General features: G+C 55.2%; 5 protein-coding genes across 5 annotated transcripts in view; 3 read left to right on the top strand and 2 right to left on the bottom strand.

The window, feature by feature from the left end:
• LAESUDRAFT_732715 (uncharacterized protein) overlaps nucleotides 1-691 on the top strand; it is a 2,129-nt gene extending 1,438 nt beyond the window's left edge. Inside the window, exon 4 of the mRNA XM_040910290.1 lies at nucleotides 15-691. Within this exon, the coding sequence (XP_040757706.1) occupies nucleotides 15-547 (533 nt within the window). The 3' untranslated portion in view covers nucleotides 548-691. The remainder of the gene's footprint in view (nucleotides 1-14) is intronic.
• Nucleotides 692-2,754: 2,063 nt separating this feature from the next.
• Nucleotides 2,755-4,693, top strand: LAESUDRAFT_732709 (uncharacterized protein). The gene is made up of 3 exons (XM_040910289.1): nucleotides 2,755-3,107; nucleotides 3,165-3,782; nucleotides 3,835-4,693. Exons 1-3 carry the CDS (start codon nucleotides 2,841-2,843, stop codon nucleotides 4,546-4,548), a joined length of 1,599 nt encoding a protein of 532 aa, XP_040757705.1. The 5' UTR covers nucleotides 2,755-2,840; the 3' UTR covers nucleotides 4,549-4,693.
• A 357-nt stretch (nucleotides 4,694-5,050) lies between these two features.
• On the bottom strand, nucleotides 5,051-7,909 carry LAESUDRAFT_718397 (glycoside hydrolase family 16 protein; the record flags this gene model as incomplete). The annotated part of the gene is made up of 13 exons (XM_040907424.1): nucleotides 5,051-5,068; nucleotides 5,131-5,201; nucleotides 5,274-5,358; nucleotides 5,418-5,435; nucleotides 5,529-5,540; nucleotides 5,580-5,740; nucleotides 5,807-5,889; nucleotides 5,965-5,976; nucleotides 6,080-6,298; nucleotides 6,355-6,483; nucleotides 6,559-6,647; nucleotides 6,688-7,054; nucleotides 7,107-7,909. The coding sequence occupies 13 exons, from the start codon at nucleotides 7,907-7,909 to the stop codon at nucleotides 5,051-5,053; spliced, it is 2,067 nt and encodes a 688-aa protein (XP_040757704.1).
• Nucleotides 7,910-8,119: 210 nt separating this feature from the next.
• Nucleotides 8,120-8,979, top strand: LAESUDRAFT_732707 (uncharacterized protein). Its single transcript, XM_040910288.1, has one exon. It carries the CDS (start codon nucleotides 8,134-8,136, stop codon nucleotides 8,548-8,550), a length of 417 nt encoding a protein of 138 aa, XP_040757703.1. The 5' UTR covers nucleotides 8,120-8,133; the 3' UTR covers nucleotides 8,551-8,979.
• A 118-nt stretch (nucleotides 8,980-9,097) lies between these two features.
• On the bottom strand, nucleotides 9,098-10,497 carry LAESUDRAFT_765030 (uncharacterized protein; the record flags this gene model as incomplete). The annotated part of the gene is made up of 3 exons (XM_040913557.1): nucleotides 9,098-10,136; nucleotides 10,193-10,415; nucleotides 10,467-10,497. The coding sequence occupies 3 exons, from the start codon at nucleotides 10,495-10,497 to the stop codon at nucleotides 9,098-9,100; spliced, it is 1,293 nt and encodes a 430-aa protein (XP_040757702.1).
• Nucleotides 10,498-12,667: the final 2,170 nt, after the last annotated feature.

Raw genomic sequence — 12,667 nt, 5'->3', positions numbered from 1 at the left:
CGCACAGTGCTTCGGTGCGCTCATCTCCATCTTCCTCTCCACCGCGATGTACGTCGTCTTTTCGAAGGCGTACCCGTGCATCAACACGCTCTCGAGCTCGAGCTGCGCTTTCGCCGCGCCCGACGTCAAGTCTTGGCGTGCCGTCTCCATCGCCGTGTCCGACTCGAGCCTCCCCGTGCCTCTCTCATCCGGCATTGTCGCGCTCGTGCTCGGCGGGCTCGTGCTCGTGTGCACGTACGTAAAGTACCGCTACATCCCTGCAGAGAAGCACCATTGGTTCCCAAATTGGAATGCGGTCGGGATTGCCTTCGTACTGGGACCGACCAACACGTACCCCGTAGCGATGCTGTTTGGGAGCATCATTGCTTTCATGTGGAGGCGCCGTTTTCCAAACGCATGGTTCGTCTATGGCTACGCCGTCGCTGCCGGAATGATCGCGGGAGAGGGACTTGGTGGAATCGTCGATGCTGTGCTGGAGATCGCCAAGGTGTCTGGTTCGGTGTACGGCACGAGCGTTGGGTGCCCGATGAATGAGTATTGCGGATGAAATTTGCTTCGTTTGGTTGTATAGATGTCGAAATGACCGTTCGTAACTGTACAGTCAAGTCGCTGATGCATTCCACGACTGTATGCATGACCCATGATACACGATGTAACACACCTACAATCACCTCGCTGCTCTCATAAATGCATCTCAACGCGACGATAGTTATCGATAGTTATCGGAGAGAATGCAATGACTAACCTCACCTAACCGTCCTTTTCCACGCCACATTCCCACCAGTCGTCCCTTCTTGCAGACGCACAAATGATAGGGCAGGCTCAGGTTTTGCATTTTTTTCAATGTGAAAATTATTGATGTAGAGAAGTCAAACAGAGACACTTAGGACATCGAGAGCGGCGCATTAAATTGCAATCACACGAAATTTGATACCGCTCGACAATGGGAGTCTGCAATGCGTTTGGAGCGGCGAGGTAAGCAGCACTGCCTGTCCAAGTGAAGTTGAAACTCACTAACGGTATGCATACGTCTAGGCACACTGAATAGATGGGGAAATTGTTGAAGCTATCAAACACGCACGCACGGTTCGTCATGGAGGACGGCATGAGTACGCTGAGTCCGCGCGCCGGTACAACATCGAATTTTGTTACAAAGTAATGTTCGAACCAATCGCCGTGTGGAAATGGCAACGGCAAGCTCCTAACTGCATGATGGATGCATCGATGATCGTCGGATGGTCGAACGCGACATGCTCAACCAGGTGCGGCACTGCTTGCCGAGATGTGGGTTCGTTGACCAACATAGGGTTGATATCTCCATGTATAAGGCAGTAATTTTCCGAACCAGATCTGGGCACGCACACAGAAGAAAGTTGTTGTTGCTCCCCAGTGTCTCCAAGCAAAATTCTTCATAGGAAGCCGGTTGGATGGTCGCGAGATATTGCAGATAAGGTTCTGCTGCATTATGGCCTACTCCAAGTGGCAGTCGAATTGCAAAGAAGGAAGTCGGAAGGTAGGCAGCTGCTCCTTAGTTGACCGTGCTGTATTACCCCGAAACTATGATGTTCTGTCCCCCCAGCCCAACACTTCTCGACATCGCCACCGATGGCCACTCGCAGGTGATCGCGATACAGCGTCTTTTATGGCGCTCCGATGGAAGGCGGCCCTCTCGTAATGCGTCTGCTCTATGCATATGGCTGATGGCACGCGACCCGTGCTAATGTTCACGAGGTCAGTTTCATCAATGCTTTGAGCTTCTCCGCAGTGTTCGCCTAAACGCCCTTTGATACGACAGCATCCTCTGCTTTTTTCGAAGCACTTCATGCATAGATTCAAGTGAGAGAAACAATCCCTCTCAGTTATCACCACCGCAATCTTCTACCATCTTATTACCCGCGGGACGATATTGTCAATGCACTCTCTATATGCTATGCTGCGACACTCATATCTACACGCTAGTCTCGACTGGCGGTTCGCTTATCACTCCTTGCATCATATAAATACTCCCAAAGCACAACAATTATGGACGCTACCTCCTGCGCTCCGGTTCCCAGCTCTTGCTCACTATTTAGTCCAACCTGGATAGCCCGCCTCCATGCTGGACAGTACGAGCGACTCTGAAAAGGTTCATGTCGCACCGGATCTGCCCACCGTCGTGGAGCAGACCCAAAAAGAGGACAGATTCGACGAGAAAAACTCCACCTTTGACGGGGTGGAGGAGGAGCCTTCGCACGATGATCATGACGATGGCGCTGTGCTGGACTTCGGCACTGACGAGCCGTTCCCTATGGATCCTAATGCTCCGCAAGAACAGCAGTTTACTTTTCGGGCCGTGTTCGTCGGGTGCGCGCTCGGTGCTGTGATTTCTGCTAGCAAGTGCGCGTACACTTTCTTTTGTTTCATTAACTGAGCTCACGCCAATAACGCGTAGTGTATATCTTGGATTGAAGACTGGATTCACATTCGGCGCGTCCATGTTTGGGTCAATTTTCGGCTTTGCGATCCTTAAGCCACTCTCTAAAGCACTGCCAGAGAGGTTTGGTGGCGGATACTTCGGTCCCAAAGAGAACGTTTGCTGTCAGAGTGCCGCAACAGTACGATGACTTCAAATATTTCGAGAGCCAAGTTGACATGTTTGGTCAGGCTGCAGGCTCCTTAGGCCTTCTCTTTACCTCTGGATTCCCGGCTGCCTATCAACTTGGATTGCTTGGCAAAAATCCATCTGCTGACTTCGGGTAGGGCATAATGTCATGAATAGCTGATAGCGATCATAAAATCAAACCTTCAGGCGCCTCATTACGTTCACGATCTGCTGCGCCTATGTCGGCATCTTCTTCACCATGCCTCTGCGCCGCCTCTATATCCTCAAGCTCAGGCTCACCTTCCCAACCTCCATCGCCACTGCCTACACCATCCGTTCCCTCCATGTCGGCACGCATGCCGCCGCCATCGCGCGCAAGAAGACATGGGCGCTCGTCATCTCGTTCGCGATCTCCATCCTCTGGCGCGTGGCGAGCGAGTATGCACCCGGAATCATGTGGGACTGGCACTGGAGCTGGTGGTTCTATCGCGCGGGGTGGAAGTGGATCATTTGCGCTGAGAGCTGGGTGGGCTTTCATGCTGGAGTTCGCCGCGCTACGTCACATATACTGACCTTTCCGTAGGGATGGGTTTGGGAGTGGACGCCTGCATTCATCGGTTGCGGCCTACTCGTCCCGATGAACAGCTCCGTCTCATTCGCGGGCGGTGCATTGCTCGCATGGGCAATCATCGGCCCCGCGCTCGTCGCTACCGGTAAAGCCTTCGGCGAATCCTACTCATCCCAGTACCCTGGCTATATCGACTATTCGAACATGGTGCTCAGCGACCCCGTCCACAGGCCCTCGCCCGAGTACTGGATGATCTGGCCCGGTTGCCTCCTCCTTCTCACCTCCAGCGTTGCCGAGATCGCCGCGAACTACAAAATGATCATTACTGCGTTCGCCGTCCTCCTCGAGCCTGTGATGCGGCGGCTGCATCTGGGCAAGGAGCGTGTCGAAAAGGAAGATGGATTCTATGACCCTGTCCCGGAGGACCAACAAACGCCGTGGTGGATGTGGGTCGGCGGGCTTGTCGCGAGCACGATCCTGACGATGTGCGTGATGAAGTATCAGTATGGCCAAAATCCCGGTATCACCCTCCTTTCAATCATCTTCGCATTTATCTTCTCCCTCGTTGGCGCGGAGTGCATCGGACGCGTGTCCGTAAACCCGGTGACTACTCTTGGCAACTTTTCTCAGCTCGTGAGTGAAACAGGAATGCTTTGCAATGAGCCTCCACTGATCAGCCATGCAGATTTTCGGTGGGATCTCCAAAGGATCGGGCCTCTCGCCCACCAAGAACGAGCTCAACAACGGGCTCATGGGCATGATCACCCTCGCCGCTGCGGAACAATGTTCAGACATGCTCTGCGACCTCAAAACGACACACCTCCTCAGCGCATCGCCCCGCGTGCAGCTCTACGCACAGTGCTTCGGTGCGCTCATCTCCATCTTCCTCTCCACCGCGATGTACGTCGTCTTTTCGAAGGCGTACCCGTGCATCAACACGCTCTCAAGCTCGAGCTGTGCATTCGCCGTGCCCGACGTCAAGTCTTGGCGTGCGGTCTCCATCGCTGTGTCCGACTCGAGCCTCCCTGTTCCCCTCTCGTCCGGTATTGTCGCGCTCGTACTCGGCGGGCTCGTGCTCGTATGCGCGTACGTGAAGTACCGCTATGTCCCTGCAGAGAAGCACCATTGGTTCCCAAACTGGAATGCGGTGGGAATCGCATTCGTACTGGGGCCGAGCAACACGTACCCCGTAGCGATGCTGTTTGGGAGCATCATTGCTTTCGTGTGGAGGCGCCGTTTGCCAAACGCGTGGTTCGTCTATGGCTACGCTGTCGCTGCCGGAATGATCGCGGGAGAGGGACTTGGCGGGATCGTCGATGCTGTGCTGGAGATCGCCAAGGTGTCTGGTTCGGTGTACGGCACAAGCGTTGGGTGTCCGATGAACGAGTATTGCGGATGAATTTGCTGCGTTCGACTGCATAGATCTTGAAATGACCATTTGTAACCGTACTCCCAAGTCGCTGCTGTATTCCACGATCGTATGCATGAACCGATGATACACGATGTAACTCACCTGAAATCACCTCGCCGCTCTCGTAAATGCGCCTCGACCATAGCATGTCAGAAAGAATGCATCGTATATTCCCCAGCATCCAAGCGGGACGTACGCGAGGCGGGATAGCACAACAATCTACACTGCATGTATGTTTATCATAAACCCCGCGAAGAACAATTTCTTGTGTGTCCGGCAACACTACGTTACCAGCGTCCTCGTAGCGTGAGCCAAGCAATCAAGGAACAGCACGATATAATAAAAGGGAGGCGGGCGAGCACAGAGGGTATACGTTAGTGCGCAGTACGTGGGCATTATACTGTATGCTGGTGAGATAGCGTCCGGTTCGGTGAGCGAATGATCAGACTGTCTATAGGAAGAGCACAGGAGGAGGAAGGTCATGTGTAATCTAGCAGGATCCTTCATACTGCAAGAGACGGCAACAGTGAGTACTGGCGTAGAATATCAGTGAGGCTGGCTGCAACGTACAAGCTCATTTCTGGGCCAGGAATACCCAGCGCTAAATGGCCCTGGTCCTGACCAGGTCTTCAAGTGCGGGTCTGACAAGCAAGAAAAGATGCACATCAGCTTGCAGGCAGATAGCATAATATACCAGATGAGAAACGACGCACTGGAGTACGCCTCCATATGGGCGCTGATGTAATCTGCGGTGGGGTACTCCGCCGGGCTGCACCCGACGTTCATTTGCCCTACGCGCTGGTACACGCGCACGTAATCGACGAGCATCTCGCCAGATGATGGAATCGACGACAGACCGAGCTCCCGCCAATTATCTACAACGTCACAATCAACGCGATGTACTTATCGAGATGGCAAGATCAACGTACGTGACGGCGCAAGGTTCATCACAATCGACTACGACATACCAAGGTGGTCAGCTGCAAAAAAAACGCGCATATATAGACAAATGGGCTCACCATAGGCTCCTGCGAAATCAACCGACGGCCGACCATCGACCCGCCCTTATCTTGATCTGCACCGACGCCCACCCCGCTCAACTTCGCCGTGGGCCGACCGTCCACCTGCCATGTAACGAATGCCTCCTCCAGGATCGCGGGTTCACTATGATACTCGAAGCCTGTATAGACAAGCGATACGGCACATCAGAAGATCTGCATGCAAGTGCAATGTAATTGGGACCGACCGAAGGTAATGAACTGCGGCTCCGAGTCGTCAGATGCGAGCGCTCGCGATGGGATCTCCGTGGAAGTCGCAACGGTCTGTTGCCTAGGTAGTGCAGTCAGCAACAATACCCACGACCCGCAATACCGCCGGCACAGAAAAAGGAACCCGCCCACTCACAACTGCGATCCTCTGTGAGCCATTTCAAACGATCGTCGTAATTATCCAATTACGAAACGTCCATCATCGATCAGCAAATGACATGTAACAAGACGTGAAACACGATCAGACTGACCGATAGACACTCTCACGCGTAGCGGACTCATTGTAGATCACAAATTCGCCCTCTCCGCCTGTGCGCCGGCGCCCACTCGCGAGCGGCGCAAACTGCGCGCTCTGCACAACCTTCTCGTCCCCCGTGTCTGCGTACAGGATGTCGATCTCTGGCGCCCCGCGACCTCTCACCTTCTCTTTTGACTCCCCAGGATGCTTCTCGCCGGGGCACGTACAGGCTCTGAGTCGCAATATTGCATAAAAATCGTGCCGGGAAAAGCGCGGAGCAAGACTCACGAGAGACGCTGACCAGGGAGCTGCGATAGCTGATCGCCCTCCTTGGCGCTGATGTGCAGCGCCGCGGCGGGCCCGGTACCGTTCTTATAAGTCTGATTCGGAAAGGTGCCAACGTCGCACTCGTCGTAGCTATCGAGCCGCACGATAAGCGGGAAGAGATAGGTTATCAGTTAGCAGGTGCCATGAGTAGAGAGAGCCGCCTACCTATACGGCCATACTCCGTCCAAGCTAGCTGAGTATCCGGCGCGCGCGAGGTTGCCGAGCGTCCACACCCTTGGCGACTGCAATGCACCCTGCTCAGCAAATCACGCGTGTAACAGCTCGATCACGCACGTATCCTCGTGCACCAGGGAGCGCCACCGCAACCTCGACGTATCCGCCCGTGAAACACATCTTGTTCCAGCTTTGTAGCATCCCGCTCCGCCAGCCCGCCTCGTCCTCCCGCTCCATCGCGATGTGCAGATATCCGCCGGCTGTGCCGACCTGCTGCGGGTCATATCGCTCCCCTGCGGCGGATCTCGGCAGCGCAACGGCCTCCCAATGTGGGTCGTCGCCCGCGCGAAAGGTGCGCCCGTCTGCGGAAAATTCATCAGAGAAGACAAGCTCGTAGGGCGTGCCGTCGAAACCGGTGCGGAAGTGTGATGAGAGCGGCGTATCAAAATCGATGAGTTGTGCTGGGGATTCACTTTGAAGTCTCATTCTGGTGCATGGCAGTGAGCAGTTAAATTAGTGGCGTAGAGCAGGAGACTTACTGGAATGCATCGGCGCGCTTTACGGTGGAGCTAGAGTTTGTCGCCGTGTCAGTCGTACTGTTAACGTTCTCTTTGAGGTCATCATTGTGGTAGAATGAAACGACGGGATAGCATATAAAGAGTGTGAGGATTGCTAGAAGGAGGGTGACAAGCATTGAGAGGTTCCACAAGCCGCGCCAAGAGAGTGCAGAACAGTGTGTGTCGTCGCCATACTTTGGGTCGTACAGATAGTCGTCCTCTTCCGGTTCATCCTTGCAATCCTCTGTAGGATCGTACGCGTAAGGAATGAACCCACGTAGGCCAGTGACCATAGTGCCCGAGGGATACTTGGAGTCATAGCTCAAGGTGAAGACGGAATCTCCCGAGGAAGACATGACGGAGGAGCGGGTGGCGGCATCGAGCTTGGGAGGAAAGGCGAGTTCGTCCTGGTCGTCGTTGGCGAGGCGGTAGAGGATCATGGAGCCGCGGGGGGTCTGGTCAGAGGCGCGCTGGGAGCCAAGGGCATGGCACTCCTCGGAAGCAACGCGCTGGATGAGCGGACTGCCCTTGGACGCGCGACGGGCGCGGACGACCTGTGACCCGCTGGCGCCATGAGGGTTCGGATTGAGAGGCGAGGAGACGAAGATGGGAGTGGTCGGGCTGAAAGAGGCAGCGAGGTCTCTCGTATGGGAGTCCTCCGCGAGCAAAGCCTCTGTTCGGTGGAGAGAGGGATCAGCACCGCGGACGGCGATGTCGTTGGCAGAGCTGTCACCTGAGCGCTGGTTGTCGTCGCCAGCGTCGTCGGATGAGCTGGAGGACGACATGCGAGCGACGAGCGACGCGAGCGAGAGAGAGTGGAACTGGTTATCTGCGGGCGCGCATTTGAGCGGGTTAAAGACACGCAGGTCCCAGGCCTGACGCAGCCGCCACTGCCATCACACGCACTCACTCCGCCACCGCCGCAGTCATCTCCTTCATTTATGTATTCGACCCTTGTTTATGTTCCACGCTCGCTGCCCTTGCGACCGACGGCGGTGAGCTCGTGCGCATGTGGCGAGCGCGTCTGGTCCTGTCCCACACGGCGTTCGCCTCCGTGCCTGGCCTCTGCCGCCTCTCCTCCGCGCGCATACGTTCTTCCAGAGTGCAACCGCGACGCCTACTATTGTCGCAGTACACGAACGCGAACGACTCGTTTGGACGTGTCAAACAATTTCTTGGCCCGAGTCCATCATCCAGCACGCCTTTCATTCTGATTGTTCCTCATGGTTGTTGCTCCTTTGTAGGCATGCTCTCTTACGTGTCTTGTGTAGCGAAACCGCTGGCCAAGTCCTCGCTATCTCAGCATCCACGAAACCCGGATGGTGGAATGCGTTCAAAGGCCGCATCGCCAACCTGCGTCATGCCTCGCCCGCGCACAGGCTTAAGGTCAGCGCGCACCCCGATGACGACACAAGCCGTGGTCTAAGATAAGTATTCAGTAAACGACACCGAGCATACACGCGTTCTGTTCATATGTATTTGTACGTACGTAACTATTCAGCGTAGAGAATTACAGCATAGTCGTCGCCCGCACGGGGTATCGGTTTCATATAAATATCGAACAGACACATCGGGCGCGCCATTAAGTGCGGGATTGCACGCGAGCGAGACAGGTAGTTAGCTAGCTAGTGGATGAGGTAGTTGTAACACAGAACAGAAAGAAAGAGACAAGGGAGCCTATACACCACACAGACAGAACAAAGGACGGGAACAGTCACAGAATCGGGAAGAAATTGCATGAGAAACGAGAGAACGCATCTTGAGTTTCACTGAGATTAGTTTGACGAGTAAGATAGGCGTGAGCCCTTCTTGCCGTAAGAGAGGCCATTTGCTGCAACCCTCGTACAATAGTAAGATGACCGTGGAAACACCGAGACAAGCGAGCGAGATAGAGCTTGAGGTCGAGCAGGAGACACATGCTTGTATCATCAGCCCGCATACAATCATACAAAAATGCAACTCACCTAGCCCGTCTATGCTTTTCCCGACACCGCCGCATGCGCGTTCGCATGCGCATTGAGCGCCTCCAGCCTTTCCTCCAGGCCCCTCCCAAGCCCCTCGCGCTCCCATTCCCCACCCATATCATCTAGAATGCCAACACCCGCCGCCTCGCGCTCAAGCGTCGCGATGTTCTGCACACTCCCCCCATTGCTCGCCGCATACTGCGCCTGCGCCTGCGGGAAGCCCATGACGCTCGGCAGGTGCGGCGGCGGCTCGGACACCATCCCCGTCGTCAGACTCGATAGCGGCTGTGTCGCCGCGGGAGTGGAGCTTAGCAGATCCATGTACGAGAGGAACGACAGTCGCTTTGTCGGCGCACCCACACTTGTTTTGGGTGAAGGAGGATGCGACGTTACACTTACGGGCGGGATGGTGACCGTCGTCTGCGGCGACGATGGAAGCGCGTGCAGCGGATGCTCATGGTGCGTCGCTGTCGTGGGCGAGGACGACTCCGAACCTGCTTCGGACGGCGGTCCTGCGGACGCAGAGGCGGAGAAGTAAGCAGAGGTCGGGGTCGCAGGTGTCGTTGGCGATGCTGCGGAAAGGGGACTGTTTGGGCTCATCTGTGTGCTCGGGCTCGTACTCGCCTGTGCGCCCGGTCTTGGGATCAGCATCGGCGGAGACCCCTGCTGCGGCGGACTCGCGCCCAAGACGGGGCTCGTTCCAGCACCCGTGCCAGCACCGGTGCTAAACAGCAGGCTTTTCCGTCCACCTGTCCCCGTAGGACTCGGACTGCGGCTGCTCATGCGCGAGATGGGGCTGGTGAAGCCACTACGAGACTCGGGTGGGGCAGGAGTGATGATGGAGACGGCGTCGAGGCCATCGTCGTCGGTATCGGTGCTAGTGAGGACTGCAGCCGCGCTGTCCAGAACGGAAGGCACCGAGTGCTCGAGCTGCTCGGTAGTTCTTGAGCGAGGAATACGATGGGGATCATTGGAGTGGCTGAGGGTGAGAGGGCCGGGCGCGATGGGCTCGATGTCTCGTTCAAATATGGCAGATGAAGACGAGTGTCTGCGCACGAGCAGGACGATCAGCGAAGATCAGGAGGGGCTACTTGGAGCACGTACACGGATGTGGGCGAGGAGGGAATGCTGGACGGCGAACGAGAGCCGACGCGATGCGGTCGGAGATGATGCTGCGAATTGCGATTGGAGAGTCGGCGCTCGCGTTCGCGGCTCGGACTGGCAGAAATGTTTGCGACAAGGTTGGTATTGGACGTAATGTGCCGCAGCTCAAGCGGCGGCGCGGGCGATGCGAGTTTTGGACTGGAGGCGCTCACGCTCGTCGGCTCTGCGGGGGTGGGTAAGCGATGCAGCATTCGAGTTCCCGAGGCATACATACGAAGGGTTGGATGTTCGGATGTTGCAGCCATGGTGGACGATGGCTGGGAGGGCGAGGGGGTTGATCAGACGGGCGGATAATCTGGAGGTGGCCAAGCGTCGCATTCATAGCCTTTCTGCCGGATCAGTCCGTGATACGTTAACTTATCCGCACGATAACATCCGAGAGTGGACTTAAATTAGTAGCTATGGTCAATTCGAGACCGTCGTCATCGTTGCCCACACTGTTGACGCATCCGCCGAGCTCGTTCTCTCTGGCCCCTCCATCGTCGGACACGCGCACTCCACGAGAACGCGATTCCTGCTTAGTGGAGACACGATGCGTCTCTCGCTGGCCAGTAACGAGGTCTCGCTCACATCTGTCCTGATCTCCATCAACCACGAACTGCTCAGGCACCAGGATCCTGATGTATGTCTCGAGTGCCTTGGAAACGACGTTGTATGCATTTTCCAAGGAGCCACCCAACCCCACTCTTTGCAATTCCCCCAGCTACGACTGGTCTATGTTAGCTAGCAGTAAATGACGATGGTGGTGGACGGGCAGGTCGGCGAGGAGAGATCTAGGATTTTACACCATAGGTGAGTCGTCATACTATTGCATGGCCTGGCGCGTCTTGGCCTCGGCCATGAGGGCGTATGTTCGCTTCCGCGACCGCCACGCTGCATCCTACCCATGCCCTCCATCATCAGCCACGATACGCCAACAAATAGGAACGAGACTTTCAAGACGCTTTGCCGCCCTTCCTTCCCTACCGTCAATGCCAGTCAAGCTTCGTGTGCAATCGACCTGCTGCCCATGCACATCGACATCGTGAGGCCCAGTGAAATTGTCACCCGACCACGACTGCTTTCGTCGGCAGGGTAGTCCTACCTTTGCCTATCGTGAATGCGGGCAATGTCACCACAGTCCAGGCTCATCACGCCAACTCTGCGATAGTCATGCATCACTGCACGCTGGTCCGCTTCTCGGAGCACTACTTCCATTGCGCTCGATGGCAACCGGCGACTTTCCATGCTCACTAGCATACTCTACTGGCGACGCTGACATCGCCTCGAAGCTCACGGCCTCCGCCACCTGCCCAAGCCTGGTACTGCGGTCATGCTCATCATACGTCACGTATACGTACTTCGTCAGCCTCTGTAGCGATTTCTGTAATAAACATGCATGATCGCCGGCCTCTGTCTTTGCGATGTCCCTAATGTCATCGGATATTTTTCGTAATACACATGATCTGCATTTTCCGGCACATTATGCACTCCAAGTGCCAAATCAGCATATTGAGCCCATATTAAAATATCAATAAATGCAGTCAAGGAGAAACATGACTGTTCTACTATCAACATTGAGGCAAACTCCTGGTAAATAGCATGGGCAGGAAGGATTTAACAATATGAAACATGTCTGAATGTATTTGAAGAGAGATATGGTTCATATACCATGGACCATATGTAATCTATGACTAAGTGCTCTGGCTGATGAGAAACCGAGTGTGACCAGCCAAGGCTATCTATATGCCAATGGCTCCAAGCCCCTTGGAGCCATGGATTTTGTTTTCAATCTATGCAATTTAATTGAGACGTTATAGGCTTGTGGACACCCTCAACAGCAAGCTCGGCATCCCATTGGTCCGGCGCAACTGCGGCGCAACTCTGATGTTGCGTTCCGATCGCTCGGCGCCGTCGGCAATCTCCTTGGTATCCTCGTGAGGTACTGTCACAGACAACGTCGTCCACCTCATCTTACACGATAGCTCTGTCTTGCGCGGCACTTGCGCAGGCTTGTTTCCCTTCTTCCCTACACTGTCGCCCGTTTCTGGACCCGGCGCAACTGTATTAAGCGTTCCCTAGTTCGTTTTTTCCAACCTCTCCTTAGGCGCCCGTTCTCCAGCACCTTTTCCAACACTTTGTGGCCGATCTCCGCTTGCGCCAGGTATAAGGCTGTTGCTACGGGTTATACACCATTCCAACGTTGTTCTCTGGGTATCGGCATGGCTAGAGGGTGTACGGTTGGTCGTTGGAGGTCGGACAAGGTTGGGAGCACGACTGGTGAGAGTTCTTTCATCGTTTGTATTGCTTACCAGGCTTGTTTTGTGATGTAGAAGCTGTGATACGGAGTTATACTCTGTATGACGGTACATCTGGCAGGTTTGGTTCGTCTTTTATTCATCCAGTGATCAGGATGGCAGCTCTCTATCGGACCTC

This window comes from Laetiporus sulphureus, assembly GCF_001632365.1.
Source record: "Laetiporus sulphureus 93-53 unplaced genomic scaffold LAESUscaffold_99, whole genome shotgun sequence".
Classification (NCBI taxonomy): Eukaryota; Fungi; Basidiomycota; class Agaricomycetes; order Polyporales; family Laetiporaceae; genus Laetiporus; species Laetiporus sulphureus.
This window is presented reverse-complemented; position numbering and strand designations above follow the sequence as displayed.